General features: G+C 28.3%; 2 protein-coding genes across 2 annotated transcripts in view; both read right to left on the bottom strand.

The window, feature by feature from the left end:
* The window catches only part of LOC101241167 (dedicator of cytokinesis protein 3), a 179575-nt gene extending 157274 nt beyond the window's left edge, over nucleotides 1–22301 (bottom strand). The window contains exon 1 of the mRNA XM_065811340.1: nucleotides 22269–22301. The gene's annotated coding sequence lies outside the window, so the exon portion shown is untranslated. The remainder of the gene's footprint in view (nucleotides 1–22268) is intronic.
* LOC100199407 (eukaryotic translation initiation factor 2 subunit 1) lies at nucleotides 1416–21612 on the bottom strand. The gene is made up of 7 exons (XM_065811343.1): nucleotides 21434–21612; nucleotides 16402–16597; nucleotides 6743–6822; nucleotides 2200–2348; nucleotides 1893–2097; nucleotides 1674–1817; nucleotides 1416–1598 (listed from the first exon to the last, which is right to left on the bottom strand). The coding sequence occupies exons 1-7, from the start codon at nucleotides 21473–21475 to the stop codon at nucleotides 1434–1436; spliced, it is 981 nt and encodes a 326-aa protein (XP_065667415.1). The 5' UTR covers nucleotides 21476–21612; the 3' UTR covers nucleotides 1416–1433.
* Nucleotides 22302–26282: the final 3981 nt, after the last annotated feature.

Here is a 26282-nt window from a genome sequence, read left to right as displayed (position 1 = left end):
GACTGAGAGTTTGGTTGGGGCAGGCAGTCTATCATTATTAAAAAAAAAAATTCCGGTCTTGCATTTTAATTTTTACTTTTTGTCAACAAAATATGGAAAAAACTTTCGGACAACATCTAAGGGTTCTGTATATATATATATATATATATATATATATATATATATATATATATATATATATATATATATATATATATATATATATATATATATATATATATATATATATATATATATATATATATATATATATATATATATATATATGTATATATATATATATATATATATATATTTGAAAAAAATATATTAATTTAAATTTAAGATTTGAATTATTTTCTATCTTTTTCATCCACAAAATATCTAATTAAAAAATCTTTCAAGCCATTAATAGCTGGATGACAACTTCTAGAATAAACCAGCACAGTTATATTCTTTTCTCCTAGATTTTTTAATGCCTAGTTTTATTTAGATTATTTGGTGTTGCAGGTAACAAAAATTGCGCTAAAAAATTTGAGCCGAGACCTTTCTAATATTTTAACCAAGGGCTATTCTTCATAGTTTTCCATATTTGACTGGTTTAAATACACAACTGTCAAAACTATTAACTAATATTTTAATTGTTAGGGTCAGAATTACTTTCGTACTGAGTATCGCCAGCAAACTGATTTGTAAGAGAAATAGATGTAAATAGAAAATCTTTAACATAATTATTAAAATGTTTATTAAAAAATTATCGTGACACTGGGTTACTGTATTAGACAAAATAACTCTCTCCTTTCTTTTAGACAAATAAAGGTGGACGACAATATTGCCTTTAAGCTACAGCCTAATTTAATAGTTCATTAATAAGACATTGATACGGAACGGCGTTCAATGCTTTTGGTAAGTAAATAAAATTAACACCAGTTAATTAACTTAGATCAATTTATGCACCCTGAAGTCCCCAATACTTAGGTGCACATTTACAACTCTTCATCCATATTCCTTTGGAGGAATAATCCTATTTTTACCGAAAAATTATTCAGTCACTATTTTTTTTAATATTCTTCTGTAGGTCTATAATTCTTTGGCTTAAATTTCTTTTTTTTTCTTCCTATTTTAAATCTTTGAGTCTGTCTATAGAATTGTTTTAGATGCTTGTGATGTTTGTTTTAGGCTTTTTAGACTTTTTTTTGGTTTTCGTTTTTCGCTCATTTTTAGTCATCATTTCCAGAAAATTTTTTCAGACTTGTCTATTTGACTTAAAAACTACCAAAGTCGAATTTTTGGAAATTTGAAGTTAATCTTTTAAAGTTTTCCAACTAAAATTTTTTACTTAATATTTTGTAAAATTCTGCTTTTTAATAAACACCTTTCATTGTACAATTTTAAAATAGTTGTTGAAATAAAAAACTAAAAAAAATTCTTTTTAAATTTATTTGTTTGAAAAATTAGGCTTCAGGATCTGGTTTTCCATCATCTTCATCATCTTCGTTACCCGAACCTTCGTTATCTTCATCAGGAGAATCGTCACCATCAACTTCTGCATTCATTTGCTCCAAACGAGCAAGTTCTTTCGAGAGCTCAGCCTCGTCTGTGTCAGTGACTACTTTAGGCTAAAAAAGAAAACAAAAAAAAAAAAATTGTTTCTTGCCCATTTATGGCATTGATTTTAAATCTTAAAAGTCTACCTCCATTTTAACAACAAAGTTTCCGCTACTTTTTTCTATAGATTCTTTGATAGCGGCAATTGATTTACCAAGAACTTCTAGAGCCAGTTCCCTTTCTAATGTCGTTGTACTTATTACATAAAGTGGAGGTGCTATTAAATTAATCTGGAATAAAAATAAAAATAATCATTAGATAAAAATAATAGCTGAATATAATTCATACAATCAAAAAAAATAAACCTTTATAGGCATGTCATCTGTTGAGAAAAGCAATCCTTTGCGTAGAGCTGATTTAACAGCATCAATACCCTCATAACTGTAACAGCTGACTTCAACATCAGCACGAACCTTTACAGCTTGAGGCATCATTCGTCGGTTTATATTAGAAATAAGTATTTCTTTTGTTTTTTCGTCCAAGTCACATTCATTTAAAATAGAAGGTTCACTAAAAAAAATAATTTTTTTATTAGATTAAAATAAAACTAATCTTGAAAGTCAAAATACAAAACAACGTATTAACAACCTACTTAACAACAAAACAACCTACTTAACAGCGTGTTTAAAAGCTTCGTAAGCACCACCAGTTGCTTTATACTTATCGTCAAAAAACCATGCAGTTTTTTCGAATAAGTTTTCTAACTGCTCGTCTGTTTCATATTTTAACAATTCCCCAACATGGCGTAGAATACTCGCTACCTATTTAAATCATATAATTTCAATTATTCTTTTTATCATTTATTCTTTTCATATTATAAACATCAAACAAGCTTTTAACATCATCCAAGAAATATGATTAGTTGGCATTAATGAAAATTAGAATAACAAAAACTTTTTAAGTTTTTATTATTCAAATTGTGCTAAATAAAAACTTACATTAGTTAAAAAAAAATCAATAAAAAGTCTAAAACCAAATCAGAATAAAATCTCTAATCACACCATCAAATTATTCATATCATTCAATATCCAGACTAACAATCTATTTGCATAAGTTTGTCTAAACTACTAGAATGCAACCTATTTTATTGCTTTGATATCAACAGACCAAGTACAAAAAAGTCTCTATGTTTGCAGGACTAGGCATGATTAAAAAAAAGAATTTAAACAGAATAAGTTGCTCCAGATATTGCAATCACTTTTTTATTAAAGTATTTCTTTTTATTAGAGCAACATACGGATGACTTAGCGCCAATAAAGCCTATACAACGAATATGTTGAGATGAGATAATGAGACACAAAGTTTAAAAGTTTTTAACAAAGCCTATAAACTAAAAAAATTAAAAGTAATTGCAGTTCAGTGCACTTAAAAATTTTAAGTATAGCATATTGGTGTTTACATAAATCATTTTTTAATATAAACTAATTTTTATTCAACTTTATTGTATAGGCTGGTTTAGTGCTTAACCATTCATATATACTAGGGTGGTCCAAAAAACTTTTTTTTCTTTCCATTATTATAGATCTAAAACAATTTTTAGTAACTTGAAGCATATTTAGAGGTTGCACAAGATCCTTAAACACCAGACAGGTCCCTAATATTATCAATAAAAAAGTTTTTTTAATGTATAGCATTGTTGGGTCTCAAAAGAAGCGAAATTATATAAAAAACTTAAAAATAATTTTATAAAAATTTTAATTTTTTGTTAACAATAATTTTTAAGCCATAAAATATAAACCAATATTCTATATATAAAATAATAATTTTTTTATAAAATTTCGCTTATTTTGAAACCCAATATAACATACATTGAAAAAAGTTTTTTCAAAAAAGAAATCTTTTTTTTAATATATTAGGGACTATTTGATGTTTAAGAATCTTGTGCAACCTATAAAAACTTTAAATCACAGATTTTTACCAAATTTTTGTTTTAGTAGATGGATAAGAATGAGAGGTTCCAATAAACACTCCTTAAAAAAAAAAAATTTTTCGGACCAACCTCATACCTAGCCCTCAACACATGTTTAATACTCGAAGCTAGCATAATTGATAAAGATATGGTAATCACTGTGTAGTTGGAGCAAGTGCTGTGGCAGCTGTTGAAAATAATGAAGCTGTGACTGAGGAAGATGCTATAGGTGCTGCCGCAGCTGTTGAAGACGATGATCGCGGATTAAATGTTTGTTGTGAATGCCTTATGATTTATGTTGCTTCTATTGAGTGGAAATAAACCAGTGAACTGAAAACCAGTGATTGCATGCAAGCATGTAAAACATTTACCACTCTTGTACAGCAGTTTGAGCAACCGTGGAAAATTTTGTTTATCTTAATTTTTACAATATAAGTCTTCTTGATAAGAATTTTTCAACAATTGTTTGACATGGCAATAGACACCTCTGTCTAATGGTTGTAGAATATGCGATCCAGAAGTTATACCAGCCTGTTGATATTGCTTGGCAACGCATATAAAATAACTATAAATAATTTCTGACATAAAAAAAGCGGCTCTGTTAGATGCTAACTTATCGGCTTTTTTTGTTGAAATTCCTTTTGACCATCTCTTCTTAAAGGCATTAAACCAGTCTTTGCCAGGCTTGCCATTATTAAATAAGTGCAATCGATCTTTGCATTTAAGGTAGCCAGTTATGAATTCAAAGAGTCCTTTTTTGGTTAAATCATAAGATATAGTGTTAAAATTATTTTTATATGAGTTGCGAGATAGTGTTAAAATTATTTTTACGAGTTTCAGTTCCAGCACACTATAGCTGCAAGTTGAATCAGCATATAATTTTATCAATTCATATAGAGGAGATAATTGTGTATTCGAATCTATTTTTATTTTTTCATAGTTATACTTTTTCAGTTTTTATTTAATCATTTCAATTAGTGTGCAGAATTATATGGTGAGCAGTTTGCCCTGATTTTACTTTATTAACATTTAAAAAAAACAACTTTATGTTGACATATAATAGGAAAAAAAGACGAGTTTAAAAACTTCAAAAATATAACTATGAAAAAATAAAAATAGATTCGAAAAAATAAAAGTAGATTTTTAATTGATAGATTGCCTTCCCAAACTAAAACCCTTATTCAATGTAGTGACATGTTCCTTGCATGTTCTTCATAATCAAGTCAGCCGATGTATGTACACTCATTGCATGTTTTACTTTTTTTTTATACTTATATCTACACACTGCTGCGCTAATACCTATATAAATAAAACATAAATTTTTAGTTTAAGACAAATATCTCAAAAAAATGTTACAAAATAATTTTTAAATGTATTTTTAGGGTTTTTGAGTTTACAGTTATCTGATCAAAACTTAAATTATTAGAAATATTTGAAGAGTTTTAAATTTAATGGATCAAAGTACCACATATAATTTTGCCATGATTTTACTAACACTTATGCAGCAGGATCATATTTAGTATAATGGCACATTTGCTAATAGATCCTAAATATGATCCTGAAAGTCTAAATTAAAAATAATGAAATGTAGATCTACTAATTTCATTTCTACTATATTTCTACTGATTTCAAGAAATATGTGTCAGTGGAAAAAAAAAACTTAGTTGAGAGTTATTTTCTTTGTTTTGAATGTGAATTTTAATGTTTTCATAAACCATTACTTTTAAATAATTTAATTGTTACTTTTATGAAATATATTATTCTTTAATAGTAAGACTAACATATTAAAATTTTTGAAACTAAGTTTTACTTGAAAACATGCAGAATCAAAAAACTGGCAGGTCAAAAACCACAATGCCCAAAAGAGAGAAACATAGCCAGCCATTCTATCGATCTCTAGACAACTTCATCACTTGGAAAAAAACCTTTCTGATTTATGGAAAAGCAACTTGAATTTCATGTAGTATAGTGCCTTTGCTAAGAACCAAGTGTGTGAAATAACTCTGATTTTGTGAGCTTGGTACTGACAGTCTGATCTTCTTCGAGAAACAATAATCTTTGCGCTTCTCAAAAGTCTAAATAAATATAATTTAAAATTTAATTAGAAAGTTACATTTTTTTTTGTATAAAGGTATTTTAAAGTGATATAACTATTTATTTTATTCTTACCTTACTATTTGTTGAGTTTTGAGTGCAGACAGACCTTGCTTCTCCAACCATGTACCCTTAAGATTTTGGTGAATGAACTTCAACAGCACCATCTTATTGTTTGGATCAACGCTATCCAAGTTCTGCCCTATGGATTTAAATAGTTGATTCTCCAGCTCTACATTTATATTTACTGCTACTTCATTACAAAAGTGTTTTATATGAAGCTCTCCGAAATGATGGCAGCAGATTCATTTAAGAATCCGTCATAAAACTTAGCTAACCTTGACAAGCTCTTTATAAATACCCAGTGTTTAAAGTCATGTTTGCCAGTGTTTAAAGTCATGGTATCAAAAAAACTCTGTGGATGAGCTGTCTGAGATCAAAAGAATCTAACAAATTTTGAATTGCTGTGAACTGGGCCTTACCACTACCGTGTTTGTAAACCATGTTTTTTAAAGTTCTTAACAAATTTGAGCTTCTAAAATACCACCTGTTAACAAATATAAAAATGTGCACAATTGGTAGAGATAAAAAGGCTTTCAGTTTTTGTAATGACAAAAAGGTATAGTTAATGGTTTGTAAATTTCTATTTGTGCTGATCATTTTAAAAAAAACCAAAAATGTAAAAAAGTTAAACTTGAAAGGAATGATGCAAGTATAGTCAATCCAGAATAAAAGATAAAAATTTTTTTATAAACAAAACAATTATCAAAAAATAAATTTAAAAAAAATATTGTTTATTTGGTTGACAAACAATCTTTACCAAATTTATATATATATATATATATATATATATATATATATATATATATATATATATATATATATATATGTATATATATATATATATATATATATATATATATATATATATATATATATATATATATATATATATATATATATATACATATACACACACACACATATATATATATAATTATATTAGGGTGATTCATATTTTCCCGATTTTTGAAAATCAAGCGGGTCCTACCTGGAATGGTTGACCACCAATATAAAAATAATTTAAAAATAATAAATAGTGAAAATTGTTTGTCAAGATAGAATAATTGTATGGAAAATGAGTTGACTTACTGTTTTACCCCTAGTATATTTTTCTTCACATTTTTTTACTTCTTCTATTGACACTCTACGCTTGGACAAATCAATATATCCTAAATAAAATAAACAAATGGGAATAAATATAATAAAAAAATTGTGCATAAAATGCACTAAAATGTTATATATTTAAGTTAATCTATATTTTATATATACATATATAGTGTATATTCTAATATTTGTAATAATATATATATATATATATATATATATATATATATATATATATATATATATATATATATATATATATATATATATATATATATATATATATATATAATTATGATTCCTTGATTTGAGCAGTCCAATAATTTGCCATTTGATGCTCACAGACACTGCTTTTCTACCCATTTGCAAGCGAATTGAAATTTAAAATATTGCAGCTTTTTTTTAGATAATCTTAGGTATTAAAATATTTTTTTGTAATTTTAAAAGTAATTTTTATTTAAGAATCACGAGTACTCACTATATTTATTATTTAAAGTGGTAATTAAGTATAATATATAGTTATGAAGTGAGAAATTCACACAATTAAACTTTTATGTCATCAGTAAAATACATCGTTTAATTCGTTTTAGGAAGTAATATGTGTAAATTCTGTCTATTTTATCAATACAAACATAAATAGCATAAAAACAAAAAAGATAAACTTAAAATCTATATCCATTAAATTTTAATGTTAGAAAAACCAGTTTAATCTTGATTAAACTTTTGTGCATAGCTATATGTATATGGGTAATTCTGCAAAAAAGAGAAAGAAAAAAAAAAGAAAAAAAGATATGAAACACATGCAAAACTCCATAATTTTTTTAACTATTTAAAAATACTTTTAAACAAAAAAGTTATTTAAAAAAATCATTTTATCATACCATAGCATTGTTTTAAAGATGTAAGGGTTTTATAAACGTGTTTTGATGCTTATTTACAGTCCTGTCGTGTAGCGTTAAAAATCGTATCGTATATCCATAATTGAGAACTTTGATAATGTTATAGTGCATTTTTTAAATACAATACACGTTATACAATAATCATTAATACTTTTTTTCTAACATTATTGATTGCGTCGTTTTATGTGTTGTTTTTAAGCATTGGATTTTTTTTTATGACTGTCACGACAAAAATAAAAAATAAAAATGTTTGTAAAACTTCAAGTAAAAACTATGAAACTCAGTATATAATAAAATCAATATGTGCTAAATACACACACCAAATTATTATTTTCTTTTTACCATGCCGTTCGCTGCATTAGGTCTGACAAAGTTATTTTGTTTAGAAGTAGTAAAAAGTTAGCGTTACGAGTTTTTAATGCTGTAACTTTTTTATACTAAATTACATGATAGTATTTAAAATTTCTGGAAAGTTTCAAGTCATTTCTATTTCGAGTTCATTTTTATTAGCTTACAGAGTGTTGAATGTTACAACCGCCACTCTCGCGGAATTGCCCATATATATATATATATATATATATATATATATATATATATATATATATATATATATATATATATATATATATATATATATATATATATATATTTATATATACATATATATATATATATATATATATACATATATATATATATATATATACATATATATATATATATTAAAGGGGCCCAAAAAAAAAAAATTCAAGCAATAAGGCAGGGTACCCCCTGCGTTTGTTAGACCTATCATGTGTATTGTTTAGGCCAATTTTTGGCTTCTTAGACCAAGTGGAAGGCAGTGCTCAGAAAACATCAAAATTTCACAATATATTATATTGGAGTTTTTTTTAAATAATTTAAATATTGACTGACTTATTAATTTCTCACATGTCTTGTTTAAGATCTTGCATCAACTTCCTGTTTGTTTGTAAACATTGAAAACCATGTGCTTTTGAAAAAGAAACCAATAAATTTCTAATTTCTTTAAACTTAACAAATCTCATTGTAAATATTAATTAATTAAAGTATTAGTAACTAAGCAATCTGAATAACTGGTGACTTCAATAGCAAAAACAAGAGTTTAAATAATTTTTATTGGTAGACTAGTATTAGGCACTGAATGCCAGTGATAGTATATGTGAGTAAAATAAGCCCAGTGGCCAGCATTAATCTTAGTTTGTCAATTACAAGATCTGCCTTCAATGTTTTAAGAGATTGAGACATTAATGGCGTTAAATTTGACACATGCATAAAGCAAGTTATATTTGATTAGACTATGCGATTTAGAACCACTATCAAGGTTGAAGCAGCTGCTGACGACCAAGCAAGTCCTACAACACTTTCACCATCATCTGAAACAACTAAAGTCATTCAGAAATGCTAGTCATGCAAATGGTTGATGAAGTGTTGTTGCTTTGGACCAGGGCTGCCATTCCAACAGCTATTATGAGAAATGTGATTGATAGACTTGAAGATTTTCATGGCAGCTTGTTGTTGTTGAAGAAGAACAAGGGACGTTTATCAGAATCACAAACACAGCAAGTCAGCATTTTCAAACAATTTGGACAAACTCTATAACATGGCACAAGCTGAAGCACTTCAAATGATTAAGATTAAAAAAGATGCTGATTTCCTTTTAGACCAACAGAACAAACGTAAAATGTTTATAGCAGGTGAAGACAAGTTATTGGCAAAGAAGTAAGAACGTGTTATCTAGAGACAAAAAGAAGAGGCAGTACAGCGAGAGAAGGCTAACTTTGCAGTTGCCACTACATCAGCACATTCAGCAGTTTCAGATGTATATATGACAGACAATTATTATAGTACTGACAACACAGAATCTGATTCTGAATATCACCCATTGCAACGAAATTTGGCACCACTGACAACACCAAAGAGGAGGAATGTAGAAGTGTCAGAGTTCTTCACACCACATGTGACAGGTGCCCTAGACAGAAATAAAATATCTGATTGTGAGTTTGATCCATCTTTGCTTCCTCTTTCATGAACTACCATACAAAGGGTTCGAAAGAAAGCTAGAAAACAACATGCCAAATCTGCAATGGACAGTTTTGTGCCAGATTATCCTTTGGTGTTGCATTGGGACGGAAAAATTCTCCCTGACATATTAGGTATCAGACAAGTTGATCACTTGTCAGTGCTGGTATCCGGTGACAGTGCCGATAAACTGCTTGGTGTGCCAAAATTAGCAGCTGGAACAGCACAGAATGAAGCCAAGGCTGTTTATGATCTGTTGCAGGTTTGGAAGTTGTCTGATAAAGTACAGGCAATGAGCTTTGACACCACAGCTGTGAATACAGAATATTTGGGCGGTGTTTGTGTACTTCTTGAACAAATGATAGGCAGAACTGATACGGTTAGTGTATCATCATTACATAATGGAGCTGGTCTTAGCAAAAAATTTTACCTCGTGCTTTGGACCCTCAAGTTCTCCAGACATACCCATCTTCAAGAGATTTAAAGCGGTTTGGGCTGGAGTCATGCACAACAATTATTGTGGATTGGAGATAAAGGCAGAGACTGAAATCTTTTGTGAAGCAACTGTCAGCTTTCTTATTGAAATGATACAATCTCAGATTTGAGACGGCTACAGAGAACTCATTGAGCTAACATTAATTGTCCTTGGTTATCCACCAGCAACGATCCACTGGTAAGCTCCAGGATCTGTTTACCATGCGCATGGTGAAGCTTATATACAGCATAAAAATCTGTCTCTTCTTTGATCAACTAGATGTCTTCAACCTAACAAATAAGGAGGAAAACCAGATGTTTTGGTTTGTGCATTTCGGAGCCCTTCTATTTACAAAAATGTGGACAGCAGCATCACTTGCAGCTGATGTGTTAGGTAATGATCTAACATTCTGGAAAGATCTCAGAAAATACCAAGCCATCGATTATGAGATAAGTTTAGCAGCAAAAAAAGTGTTCGAAAATCATTTTTGTTATTTTGCAGACGAAACTGTGGGCCTGGCTTTTCTGACAGAATTGCAGCAAGTAAGAAGGCTAAGATTGTAGCGGGAATGACAAACATACCACTCAAACGTCAGTGTTTAACATGTCAGGATAATTCAGATAAAGCCATGAAAATCATTCCTGGCGACAATTCAACCTTCGGAGATTTTGCAAGTGCCAGAACATCAATGATTGTGAACAACTTAGACATTAGAGGCTCTTTTCTCAGTAATCAACCTGACACATGGAGCAAGAACCAGAACTATTTAGAAGGAAAAGAGCGCATTCTTCAACTGTGAGTTGTCAATGACACAGCTAAATGAGGCATCAAACTGTTTGAAGAATTCAACAAGCTCATAACCAATAACGAAGAAGAAAAACAATTTCTGCTGCAAGTTGTTGAAGCAAATCGCAAAGCTGTACCAACTCAAACAACTAAAAAGACTGTTATTGATGCTGTTTCAAATAACTGACATTTTACACATTTCAGTGTAAAGACTGTCTTTAGTAAAATTTACTTATGGAACAGTACCAGGGCTTGAATTAAGCTTATCGCGATCGCAAATACTTTTCGCACCTTCGTGATTAATTTTTTCTTAAAATTTATTTTTTCGCGATCTTTCCTTTTTTTTGCAATTATTCTTTTTTTATTTTAGAAGATTGATACTCTATTCGCGAATATTTAGTGTTCTTTTACAGTATAAAACTGCAGTGACTTCTGTAACAATTATTTTTTTTTTAAAGCGGAGCATAAAGTAAAAGAAAGAAAAATAAAAGATTTAGAAAATCAATTAGCAAAAATGTTCAAATGCAGGAAAAAGACTAATTGTTTAAGGAAGGAAAAATTTATAAAAAACAAACGATTAAATACCTATTCGAATCAAGAGTACAAGCTAATTATTGCAAATATTACCATATGTATGGAAGGCCGTTTTCAATCTCTCTAAAAATCACCATTGTTTATACATTTGGTAGCTTTACTTGACATTTATCACTGGCCGTTAAATGTGAATGATGGAACTTTTGGCGATAAAGCTATCGGTGAAGTTGTTGAACATTTTTCTGAATTTTTAATTGGTGTAGGATGTGATTTGAATAATATACTTCATGAGTGGATCATTTTAAAAGCATACATGTTTCCCATCATAAGTAACAATCAAAATGAGTATTATTTGAAAATTTGGGAAATTGTTTTTTCCAAATCAAATTTGGTCAAAGAATGCCGAAATATTCTTGATATTTTTGAACTATTTTCAATTTGTCCTTTTACAAATGCGAAAGTAGAATGAATGTTTTCATGTATGAATCGCATAAAAAATGACTGGAGAAGTTGTCTTAGACGAGATCTCTTAGAATCTCTACTTCGGATAAGTGAAGAAGGTCCTGAGATTGACAAATTTGAACCTGATACTGCTATGGACGAATGGTATAATGATAAAGTTAGACGATTGTCAGCAAATTTTCATTGTTATCCAGAAAAAAAGAAAAATAAAGTCAGGAAAAACAGACATTGATCTAGCGACAGTTACAATATCGGATTTGAAAGTGAAAGCGAGGAAGAAAATTGTGACAACTTTTAATTTTATTTAAGTGCATTGTAACCCCTTAAAATTAAAATATTAAATAATAACTTGTAGCGGCGTATGATTTTTTGCTTAGTAAAAGTAATTTTTTATTAGTAAAAATCCTGAAAAAATTCTAAGCATTAAACTAGTGAAATGATTACAAAACGATCAAAATATTTACGATTACGATCTAATACTTTTTCTATTAGCAATCAAAAAAAGTATTAGATCATAAAAGATTCTATTATTTAGACACATTTTTTTCTTTCGCTTTATTTTATTGAATAAAAAAAGTGAACGCTAACTTTTATTAAGAAATACATTGAATGAAAAAGCAATAGATAGAAATATCATGGGAATTTGATAAGGTTACTTAGATAAGAAAACTTACTTAATAAGAATTTAATTATCATTCTTGTTTGTGATTGTGCGGGTTTTCGTGAAAATGTTAAGTTTTAACATTTTATCACAATAATGTTTTCGTCATTTTAATAGTTTTTTATAACTGTTTCAAATTTATAGATTGTTTTGTTAGAGTTTTAAATAATTTTTTTTACTGTTAAAAATTTATAGAAAATTAAATATTCTAGTTGTTTTAAACAGTTTAAAATATGTAAAATAGAAAATGAAATAACTAATTAAAAGTAGACTATATCAAGTTCATTGATTTTACAAAAATACAGCCGTTAGATTTAATGCAATATAATAATAGTAATAATGTAAATTTAACTAAAGCTACTTTACAACCGCTGAACGTAAATGTTATGACATCTTATGCAAAAATGAGACTTATTATATATGTTATTATAAATAAGTTAAAATAAATAATGCTCCCTACCCTCTGGCGGGAGTGGAGGAGGGGTTATGAGCAGCAAAAAAATCGCGATTAGATTTTTTTACGTTAATTGGAGCCCTATTGTACCGATTGTACCATATCACATTTGATAAGTGTTTTAATTGTAAAAGACTGCACTACCTGTTTGGCATGTAGAAAAACTACCAGCAATCAATGTAATTATTAATTTTTTTGTTTTAAGATTTTGGGATATGAATGATATATATACAGTAAAAATATTTGGGCAGTGAGCACCACCTTCCAAATGTTCTAGGAAGCTTAAACTTTGCCAAAATAGTACACTTGATAATTCTAACCAAATTAGGGAGTCCCTGACCTCTAGGAAAGAGTTATATATATATATATATATATATATATATATATATATATATACATACACACACTATAAGATATATGGATATGCATTCGCATAATTATATATCCTATAGAAGATATAAGAAAAATGATCAAAATAATGATTTACCACTGCCATAACCCAAACCTCAGTTGACAAGCCTTCCCAGGAAATATGTGCACAACTCCTTAGTATGTTTTCCCTATATCAGTCAATGTTTGTACTAAAGTCCCTGGCAACTCCATATTTTAGTATGGTGTCAAAGTGCCTATCTAAGTATGCTCCTTTTCCATTTTCTCTTTGTTCTTTATCATTCTCCTTCTTAACACTGCACTTTTTTTGGTGTTATTTTTGATTAAATTGATCAAGATTTGATTTTTAAAGATAGTGCAGCATTTTTTTATCAGCCAAAATCGTTATTAGTTATTAGTAAATGTTGTGGCTTCTAAATAGATTAAATGTAACAAATTTAAATCACCCTACAAATTCCTTGGACAACGTTGAAGATTTAGTAAGTGAAGAAAATGACGAAATACCAAAAAGCACATATAACGAAATACCGAAAACTATTAGTGAGCAACTAAATGAAGCCCTAGAAAAAGGTTTTCTAGCTACACCCAGAAATTCTTTGTCAAGATTAGGCGAAACTCTTACTTCTAAATTATCAAAAGAAATGTCATTGTTTGAAAGTGGTTGTACTTGGGGTGATGGTCTTCAAAAAGTTTATGATTTTTTAAAGGGCATTTTTCTCCGCAGGACTATTTTGCAATAAAATATGAAGTCGCTTAAGTGACAATAGTTTAGATAGTTTGAGTTTTTGCGATTTTCTAAAGACAAAATAAATAACTTTAAGTACAAGTTTTATTTCTTTTTACTATAATATACTTAATAAATTTATGACTTTTCTTTTTTCATAAAAAAGTAACTAAAACTAAAATTGATGAAAAGAATTTTCTTTACCAAAAAAAATAGTAAAATAGAGCGTTTTAAATTTTTAAAAATTAAATCTAATAGAATAAATTTACATTTGTTAATTTAATCTAAATATAATAAAATAAATTTAAATTAAAATTTTTTTGATTTTCTCCATAAACTATTTTAAAAGACTGTTTAAATAATTTAATTTAAAAAAGTTTTGGAATAATGTAAATGGCTTAATGCGTAGGTGAAATTGCTAATTCGTACATAAAATTCACAAGGACTATTACTATTAGAAAAGTCTTTAAATCCTTATTTAACAAATTTCCAACTACTCATCTTGAGTCTAACAAATTATTCTGATAATCAATATAGATTTTGATCTTTTCGTTACACTGCTGACTTGTTAACTGTTATAAAAGAAACGCTCTATCGTGCATTAGTAGCATTAGTTGCAGGCAAAGTTTTTTTTTCTCTCTTTTCTACAAGTATTACCATGGTGACTGCTTAACTCCCGACTTAATTAGTGGTAGTCAACTTTAATTACTTGTAGTCTTGTTGGGAAAAAATTTGTTTTTTTAAAAAATTATATTAAATTTAATCATAACAATATATTATGAAATTTACTGTTTTATTTAACAAAAATATGCTATTAATAAGTTAAATGGCATTTTTATTTCATTAATCATAACCCTAACGGGTGATGCGGAAATTATCGGACAAATCCAAATTTCATTATTTGAGCATAATAATTAGTTTTTGTGGTGTTATGTGTAGGCATAAACGTTCTATAAAATATAAACTTTATTATTTGAAACACAAATTATTTTTTTTTATATATTAGGTTTATTTGTAAATAAACCTAATATAAAAAAAAAAAACAACCTTAAATCATTTTGAAAAGGAAGGATTTGCTCGAAGTACAATATATGATAACCTAAAAGGACTTGAAACTGTTCAATCGTTTTCTGATAGAAAGCAACCTGGTCATCCGACATCATGGACTAGAGAAAAGAAAGCCGAATTAACGAGACTTGTCAACAATCGAAAAAGGGTCAGTCAGAGAAAAATAGGTATTAAATTCGGTGTAAATCAATCGACAATTGGTTGTCAGTTAAAAAAAAATGAATATTAAATATAGAAGACGTAAAAAGACTCCAAAATACACTATAGAACAACAAATAAAGGCAAAAAAAAAAAAGCAGGAAACTAGTTAACCAACTCTATAACACAAAATCGCTTCTAGTCATCGATGACGAAAAATACTTTTGTTTTGCAGGGGACAACATGCCTGGAAATTCTGGATACTACACAAACAACAAAAAGACATGCCCAGAAAGTGTTTGTTTTATAGGAAAAGAGAAATTTCCAAAAAAATTATTAATGCGGATAGCCATATCTGACCGTGGTATGTCCGAGCCATTGTTTCGCACTTCCAAGGCTGTAGCGATCAATTCATCAATCTATATTAATGAATGTTTAGAAAAACGACTTCTTCCATTTATTCACAAGTATCATGGAGACTTTAACTATTTATTTTGGAGGGAGATTGGCAAGCTTCAACAGAGCAAGTTTTGATTGATCGCATTAAACTAAAACTACAAGAAATTGATTTAAACTTTTTACAGTTGCATATGAAAGGCGTCAGAGCAAAATTGAGATCAATTGCAGATGGTGGTGCTTTTTCATATAAAAAATAATATATTTTTATTAAAAAACAAATGCTTTATTTAAAAAAACAATAGTAGTTTGTTTTTTTATTTATAAATAAGTTATTGACGTTTTTATTTTGTCCGATAACTTCCGCATCACCCGTTAGTAAAGAGATAAGCTTTTTAGTAACCTCTATAGTAAAAGCTTTCTAAATAATCAACTTTATGTTCTAAATAAATGTTATAAATGCCTGTTAAAGCAGCTGTTGTAAACACAACTACAGATATTTCAAAGTTACTTGTAAATAGATATTGCATATATTCATATTATCTGTGCTCATAAATTTCTCTTTAATGTTTAAATATTACTTAGTAAATCTTATACAAAAAAATTTTTTATCAAACCTTTTTCTTTATCAACTCGTATCACAACAACACACTCATTTCTTCCAACACGGATAAGTTTGTTGATAGAACGAATACGCCTACGAGACAACTCACTGAGTAAAATCATCCCTTCTATATTTTTGTATTCAAGAAGATGAACATAAGCTCCCATATCAGCAATGGAGCGAACATTTACCATTACAACATCGTCAATCTAAAAATGTTCCAGTATATAATGTATTATTAAAAACAACAATAATAATTTAAGTTCACAATTCAAACTGTTAAATGCTTTTAAAAAAAAATTTTAATATAAATTTACTTGCAACAAAACTGCAAGCAAACACTAATGGGAAAATACTAAGAAATAAACATAAAAAAGCACAGATAATTCTGGAAACAACAAATCAAATTAATTCTAAACACATAAGAAAAAGAGACATCACTAAATAACAGATTGTGTATATAGCAAAACTCTAAAAAAAGACATAAAAAAGATTAACAGCACATACAGGCATGGAATAAAATTTTTGTACTGGATTTTGGGTTTTTATATGGACATAACAACATTCTAATAATACTAAAATGTTTTGTCTTTACATAAAATGTTCAATACTATAAAAGTTAAAAAAATATATATAAATAGACTTTCAAATGATTTTTAAACTGATTGTGATCTTTACTCACTTCAAAACCCAAGACATCTTATGAAATTTTTTTGTAGAGTTAGTTTTCTGGAAATATCAAGCTTTTCAGACTAATTGTCAATAAACTCAAATATATGCCTGATAACAACATGAACTTTTGGTGTTATTGGATAAATAAAAATCATTAAAAAATATTTTTTCTCCAATGATTATTATTTACTTCCCCAAGACCCAAGAGGACACTACAGTGAAGTTTTTTGTTTGTTTGTTCTCTTAAAAAAAAATCTCTATATAAAAAATTAAAAATATCTATAAAGCCTTCTGTTTGACTGCATGGAATGTTTTAAATGCAATAAGCTGAGTCTGATCAAAGGATTCGGATTTTGGATATTTCTCAACCAATTAGCTGCCATTAACACTGCCATATTATTAAACTGAGCCACAAGATAGTAAAAAATCTTTTGCTGTAACTGGAAGTCTTCTTAATTAGAAAGAATCAGCCTAAGCTGATAGCCAGCTTCTTCCTATAGTATTAAAACAAAACTTCACAAATAACGCAACAGCACAAAGGTTTTAATTTTGCAAAAAAAAAAAAAATCATAGTGCATTTACAAATATAAGTTTATATAACTATGCAGCCCACCAACAGTATTTAATAGTACTATAGCAATCCATGCTTAGTTGGTCAATAACATCCTAAATTCATAGACTGATATTGTTGTTAAAATGACGTAGTTTATTTGACTCCGTTACTATTTTGTTAATAAAAAAACCTCAAATGACTGATCTTTGAAAGCACCTACATACCTGAATTTAAGAAATGTTTTAACTGTTCATCATTTTCTAAAAACCAAAATGATGTTTCAATAATCTTCATACCATTTACTAAACGCTATATAATAATGAAAGATGTTAATTCAAATTGATTTTTATGGACTTTTTCATGTTAAATACAATATGTTTTGTAGTTTTTTGAAAGGAAAAAAAAAGTTTATCAATATTTTTATTTAAATCAAGAAAAATATGATTTTTGTTTCTTACATTCTTCTATTAAAGTAAAACTAATTTCTCATAATTTGCAAATAATTTTTTGCAAGGCATTCTAAAATCAGCAAATATTATATATAAAAGTTAGCAAGAAATAAAGCACTAATCTAAAAAATCTAAAATAATAACAAATTTGTTTGGTTTAATACCCACAAATGCTATTTCTTTAAAGGGTTTGCCATTTTTGACTGAAAAGTTAAATAACTTATTAAGTTTTAATGCATACTCAACTTCAAGTAGTACATGTGCCATATCAACAAAAATATTGAGAAACCTTATGTCAGATACTTTTGAAATTTTGAACAATTACGAATAATGTGGTAAGGGGTCGTCCATAAATTATGCAACGTAAAATATATTTAAAAAACAGAAGTCGGAGAAATAAGCTCTTTTATGTGGTGATTTTCATTAAACTGAATAAGTTATTTTGATTTTATATTAAAATTAAGACCCTGCAAGGGAAAACTTTTGATCTTTTTTGTTTTGTTTATTGTGAAAAATTGCGTTACGTAATTTTATAGTCTTTTAGATATTGTTTTTCTTTTTTTGGTATTTTATATAATTGGATGATCACAATAACTGAAATCTTTTTTTACTTATCTAATATTAATTCACTAACTTTTTTAAAAACCATCTCTGAAATATAAGTTAAAAACAAAAAATGTTTTATGATTATAACAAATTGGTACTACAAATTTAATGAACAAGGAAAATAGATTTCTTTACTTACTGCTTGCTGTATTTAAAACGTAAATACGTATATTAAAACATCAATTAAATACATTTAGTAACAAGAATGCTTTTTTTTATTACAACAAACTGGTACTAGAAATTTAAATAGCAGAAAACAAGATTCACTGCTTGCTTGAATTTAAAATTTAACATTTTGAATAAACATAACATTTTATAACTATGAATGAAAAAATAACTATTGGTATTTTTTCAGTCATAATTTTTTTCATTTTTCTTTCCCAAAGAAGAATATTGATCGCTTGCGATCAATATTCTTCTATAATTAAACAACATTTGTTGTTGTTTTTGCTGAGACTGTAATTATAACTTTATTTCGCTATGCAATTTATGTATAAAGAAAACTATTATTAATTATAAAATTGAACTCGCAATAAATGTGAAATATAAAATTTACAAACTTGTGCTTATTATTTTCAAAACCTCATTTATTTTCAAAACATTTCCCAGCGGAGGTGGGAGGGGGGGGGGAATGAAATTTGGGAAATATTTTGACAAATTCCCAATTTCGTTAAAACGCTGTATCAAATTTATTCCTGATTAACACCCTGATATATATATATATATATATATATATATATATATATATATATATATATATATATATATATATATATATATATATATAGCTTTACTTTCATATAGAAAAGAGTTTATACTATCTCCCTTTGAAAGTTTTCTCAGTAAGCTTAATGTAATAATATCCTTTTTTTTTTTGGTGAGTTTTTACATTGCAAATATAAATAAGTTTTTTTTTAAAGCATTATTAATCGAATGGGCATGAGGTGGTTCTTCAATAATTACATAATTTATGAATTAGTATGTTTTTATTAGCCTATCCTAAAATGGGATATTCTCGATCAAGCGAAGCCATTTAAATTTTGCAAATCATGCTTGGCGGAAAAATACCATGTTTTTACATCACCATTAAATGTACTCAAGAAATATAATAAGCTTGCATAATAATATTATTACACAATAATAATAAGCTTGCATAATAAGGCTAATAAAAACATACTAATTCTCATGAATATACCAATCCATTATGTAATTGTTGAAAAACCACACCATTTCCATCCAATTAATAATGCTTTAAAAAAACAATCTTATTTACATGTAAAAACTCACCAAAAAGAAGGATATTATAACATTAAGCTCACTGAGAAAACTTTTAGAGGCAGATCTTATCATCTCTTTTCTTTATGAAAGTAAAGCCAACACCACTGAACTTTGGAAATTTGTATGGGAATGCAAGTAAGGGTTTAAAGCCTAACTTTAAATGGAATATTCTCAATCAAGTGGAGCCAATCAAATCTGGTGGTAAATTTTGCAGCCAATGCTTGACAGAAAAATACCATATTAATACATCACCATTAAATTTGTTCAACAAATGAAATGAGCTTATTACATCTAATGATTGCTATTGAGTGAACCTTTAGTTATGTAACGAAATATATCTTACTACTTATTTAGTTTTCACTATATTTGCTCTACCTTCTATATAACATACTGCATTGTACTCTTACTGGAAATATTAACTTAATTTCTACAAAATATAATAATAATAATAATTAGAGATTAAAGTGCCATTATTTACAACAATCACAATAGTGATGAAGTAATTCAGAAGCACTAAAACAAGTTGGCTATGAGTTTGAAAAAGCGTTTATAAAAAGTCCATATTTTAGTCTTTTTTTAAATGTTTCTAAAGAGGTTGAGTTTCGTGTGTTCATAGATAAACCATTCCAAATTCGAGGTGCAGTCATACAAAAAGAATTTGAGCCCAGAGAAGTTCTTTGTTGACGACGTGTAAGTTGACAACTGTCTAATGATCTAGTTTTATATATATATATATATATATATATATATATATATATATATATATATATATATATATATATATATATATATATATATATATATACATAGATACATACATACATACTAGTCTATGGTTTCTTTACATAAAAAATTTAAACATTTTAAAATGTTTGGTTGTGTTAAAAGTGTAAGCAATTTATTGGCTATATCTATTGATTACCTTGTTGGAAGCTAAACTGATGTTTAAATAATGAATTATATAAACAAAATCAAAAACAAAAATTTAAATTAGCCTTAAAGTTAAATAAAATCGATAAAACTTTAAAAAATATTTTACATAATATTATATATATTATAGGTAGATATATTTATTGTCTATTATAATAAATATACTAGACCATATTATATATCATCTTAATTCGTATCTATGACAAAAACACTCTTTAGATTACACATAAAAGCTACCTATGTTAAAAAATTATTTATGATATAAAAAATAAGTATAAGAATATAAGTGATATATTACTGAATTAACTGGTGTGCAGTTTTTTAAATTATATGCTACTATTGATCAAAACACGGGTTTTGACTCTCTATAACAAAAAATATATTTGAAATTAAATCATATGTTAGCAAGTGACAGTCACACAATATACTAGATGGGTAAAAAGAATAAACTTACCTAAAAAGAATAAAATTACCTAAGAACTTAAATTTAACAGGAAAGGTAAAGTGAATATTTATAAATATTTCGAGCTATAAATTCATTATCTATAAAGACGTACCTCTGGAAATTTCTGCTTAAAAAATCGGCAACTTAAAGGCATTTTTTTCTAATTGAAGAGTAACTTGATAACACAACTTTATGCTCTCGTGCACTTCACTATTCCATCCGCCATTTGTGAAAGAATTTTGACATCGCGGAAAATCTGCAAGTTCGCTCCGGAAAGTGAGGCGGTGAAATTTACTTCCACCAAATAGAGGAGTATAAGCCTTGTTATGTGGAGAAGATTCTCTCTGCATTAATTAATTGGAGAATGAGGAGGTAGGTTACTTATTTAAGATTCTAGACAAATACACAATTTCATAGATGAATTAGATCATATAATTTGAGTATGTATGTTAGAATTAAAATAAAATTGTTGAAATTATATTATTTTTAAAGCCTTGTTTTGTAGGTTAGACAATCTTAAAAAAAAAACAGATAATAGAGCATATGCTCCTAGTTATCACCAAGTTGCATAAACTAGATCTCAACTCCATTTTAGATCTAGCTTATGTAACTTGGTGAGAGCGCCTAGGTTTGTGTTCGAAATGTAATAGACTAGTTTTTTTCTTTCCAACTCGCCCAAGTCAAAATCGCCTAATCTACAATCAAGGTTACCTTCGACACCGTTTTATATTTTCCAGTGAAGGTGGTGTCTTCAGTACTAGTAATTTTATCCTGATTCCTCTTGCGATCCTGCCGGCGTCTGACATAGCATACTTTTCTGTATGAAAATAGATTTTTACTTTTGGCTCATATTGATCATCTTCATCATCACTTACCTCAATATGATCCCATTTCTTATAATCAACCATTGTTGCAAGCAACCAAGTAGCTATACAATTTTTAATTACTTATTACACAGACTAAAAAGTTTCAGTATGTGTATATATAAGATAGCTAACTTCCAGATATGAAACATTTTTTTCCCAGACTACAATTATCAATTGTGATGATTGCATATATTGATGATATATTTTATGTACTATTCTTTAATAAATTGATATTCATGGATAAATGAAAATTTAAAATTAAAATTTATCCATGAATATCAATTTGTTAAAGAATAGTACATAAATCATATTATCAATATATGCAATCATATTATCAATATATGCAATCATATTATCAATATACGCAATCATATTATCAATATATGCAATCATATTATCAATATATGCAATCATATGGGGTGTTCAAACTTTGTATAGCCATTATTTTTGAATGCTTTTGAATTTTAAAAATTTTTAATTTTTAATTTTTGAGAGCTTAAAACAGTTTGTTTTAATATATCTTTTATTTGGGCATTCAGAGAATTATTATTAATCCCTGGCTACATAGAGTCTCTGCGTGCCTCTGACTGAGTGCCAAGGGAAGTTAAATATTGGTACCGTAAAATGGGGTGAATAGGGACAGTGAAATATCAAATAGAATCAAAAACAACAAAAGTTTTTTAAATGACCACAAAATAACAGGGACAGCTGATTTTAGTTTTTTCTTTAAAAGTAACTCAGGCTCATACCGTTGGCAACAATTTGATTTGGCAATGACATTACCTTCCCGCAGTAAATCATGTCAAAAAATAAAACTTTCAAATGTGAAATAAATAAGTATGAAAAAAGAAACTTTACCAACTTTATATATTTTGTACTTTTACAAGTTAATTTGCATGACAGTTTTTTATTGTTATTTTGTATTCATTTGGTGCCACTGTGCCTCATTTATGTTTACATAGTCAAACTATAACATATAAATTTTTATGCTCAGAACTGAGGGGTCAATAGGGACAAGACAATCTATTTCTTCTATTGGAGCTAATTTAGTGTTTACAGGACGACATGAGTCAGCAAGGATCTTTTTAAGGTTGTTAATACAGATCTTGTCTAGTTACTCTTTAAAGGAAAAACTAATATTAAAACCACTCAAATTGGTTACATAAATTCCAATATTTTTTAGGGAAATTTTAAGGAAATATTAAATCTCTTTTTTTGCAGCAGAATTGCACAAAGTAAGATCAGGAGCATTATATATCAGGTGGCAAACAGCGTAAGTTCTATAAACTTAAAGAAGGTTGGGCTAATTGTGTCCAATTTGTTTGATTAGATATGGTACTGGTTTTGTATTGTTGCGCACTTTTATCCATTGTTCATCCCAATTAAGATTCTCATTAAACATGATTCTAAGGTATTTAAGGCTGCTGACTATTTCAAGCTTGGTATATTTGAGTACATTTATATTTTAGAGCAACAGGAATTAGTTCTAAGGATTTTACGCAATACCATCTACAATGGATTGAGGTAAATTGGCAGGAACTTTATCGTAGATTATATAAGTCAGGATTTTATCAGCATAATTACTATATGAATCTTTATATCTTGTCTGAATTTCTGACACGGTGTTTATTCACCCGTGAGTTACTATATGTATGTTTGTGTTCAGTCTGAACCCTCCATAATTTCCAGTATTTCGTTAAATTTTATTTTCCTAATTCATTTCAAAAATATTCTGCTTAATGTTTTAAAGTACAGAAAGTAACTACTTTTAACTACTCCAGGTTAGATCAGGTTCAGTATCATCACGATCAATCTATTACTGGTATCATGTAACATAGTACTACCTGCGCTATGTCCTGTTGCTTTGTAGGGTTTGCTTTTTTAGACAAAAACAAGAAGGAATAAACTCCGCAATTAAATTTTTTCTGACTCGGATTTCTCGGTTGAGTATAGGCTAAAGATGGTGTCAATAAAAATACTTATCTTGGGCAGATGTTAAATGCATCCAGCTACTGTTTTGTAGAAGACATCTAGGCAAAGACTTTAGGGGTAAGCAGAATAATTCTGTTAACCGATCTCGCACCCCACCCTGTACTTTCAGAATATTGGGGTTTTTTATCGGTTCTCGATTCATTCAAAGCAGTATTTTCTAAGACCTCGTACGAAAACCAAGAAAAGTAAAAAAGTATTGAAATAACGTGAAATTTTCAGAAATGTTTGTTTTTTATGATTTTTTATTATTAGCTATGAATCATAAATTTTCTACATTTATCGAATTAATGTTGTTTCTTAAAATAATTTTTCAAAAAACTTAAGTCAGTTGCAGCTGTCCTTCTCTCCCGCCTCTAACTACGATGGTCGCTTGAAATTGAAAAATTTTTCTCACATCGAATCGATGTTGGCTTAACTAATTTTAACGCATCTTTTAATTCATCACTTTCATCATTACTGGATGGAGTGAAAAAATGTTTTTGTCGAAGCCTTTTTGCTTCTTCAGTAGTTTCTTTATTTGATGAAAGCAAGATGAGGACATATTCGGCTCATTAAGAACTCCTTGATTGGTGAGAAATATTAGCAAACTGGCAGTTGAGATCGGACGCCTTTAAAAAATCTCTTTTTCAATTTTTTCAAGAAAATGACCATTAATAAAACTTTCCTCTGTTCTTAATTTCTTCAATAAAAATTTCAAAGCTCCTTCTGTTTAAGTCAGAGTCACCGCCACTCATGGAATCAATGAAGAGCTGCTACTAATACAGGAACGCTCGTCTCTAAATAATTAGACCATTCATGTGATAATGCTTGAAGAGTCTTTTTGATAGCTGTCATCATGTCAATGACAGTCGTCTACATTTTCAATGCACTGTTCCATCGAATTCAGACACCGAGAACCAGAAATTTGAATTGGGTTTCTAAACAATGAGCATTTTCTTTAAGTGATTTGACTAATTTAGGGTTATACTTGAATTTATTTACAATAGTTTGCACATCTTCGAGAGTTTTAGTAATAAACAAAACAGTATTGTACTCAAATGCTTCCTCATCTTTGTTTTCTTTATCAGAGTTTGCGTCAGTATTATTTTCGTCTTCATATTCTTCATCATTTGTTGCTAAACAGAGAGGTGCACACTGAGACTCTCTTCGTCTGATTCATCTTTGCTCTAGTTTGATGATGAGCCATTATTTGCTCGATTGATCATTTTGATTATACCAAGATTTTCATTGTAATTGTTGAATCTAAAAATATGGATGTTCGTGACTTTAATTTGTTTAAATGTTGCCTCATTACTCACATAGGAAAACTTTCCTCGATTGGATATTATCAGCGTTCCTCTATCATTTTGTCCTTCACATACGCTGTTAAGCTATAAATTATCTGACAAACTTTTTCGACGTTTTTAGGAGCTTTAATCTTGTAACTTTTAATCAGTGTTTGTACTACTATATCTAAATTTAACTATGCTTCATTTTACTTTTCCATTGTTAGAGATTCATTATCAGCATAATCAAAAGTATATGGAAACGTTGCGTTACAATTTTAACTTATAAAACTTTAAAAATGTTTTAACCGAAATTAGGTTCTCCACAAATTATGTCACGCAATATTTGACCCCTCCCCCCTCGTCACGACATCGTAACTCTTTAGTAATAAGTCTCACACGAGCTGTTACAAAACCACTAACCCTTCCCCTCCCCCTACAGATTGACGTAATTTATGATCAACCCTTACTGAGAAATATTGAAAACCTTTAAAATTTGCGCTTTTTTATTTTATTTTCTATCAGAGAAAAATGTGAAAATGGATCCTTTGAGACAATTTGTGCTGAGTATTCTTCTCTGAGTACTCTAGTTTATTCAAAAATATTGCAACTTTTCTCTCATTCAAAAAAAAAGCGCCAATTTTGAAGGTTTTCAATATATTTTAGTAATCTCGGTTTTTAATATTTTTCACATTCATTTTCTCATGAGGTTACAGTTGTAAAAGCAGCTCTAAAACTCAGTTTAATGGTTTCGATGACGGCTAGTCGTAAGGTTTCTCGAACTCTGTAAAAGCTTACAGAGTTCAATTAGGTTCAATTAACACCTATAAAAATATCA

The sequence above is a fragment of the Hydra vulgaris genome, chromosome 12, assembly GCF_038396675.1.
Source record: "Hydra vulgaris chromosome 12, alternate assembly HydraT2T_AEP".
NCBI classification, from domain to species: Eukaryota; Metazoa; Cnidaria; class Hydrozoa; order Anthoathecata; family Hydridae; genus Hydra; species Hydra vulgaris.
This window is presented reverse-complemented; position numbering and strand designations above follow the sequence as displayed.

What these genes read in the sequence shown, in the direction of transcription:
- LOC100199407 (XM_065811343.1), bottom strand. Translation starts at nt 21,475, where the DNA reads ATGCCTTTAAGTTGCCGATTTTTTAAGCAGAAATTTCCAGAG. An exon ending in ACGAGTTGATAAAGAAAAAG is followed by an intron (nt 6,823 to 16,401) that starts GTTTGATAAAAA and finishes TATTTTATTTAG; the next exon opens with GATATATTGATTTGTCCAAG. An exon ending in GCTTTTAAACACGCTGTTAA is followed by an intron (nt 2,098 to 2,199) that starts GTAGGTTGTTTT and finishes TATTTTTTTTAG; the next exon opens with TGAACCTTCTATTTTAAATG.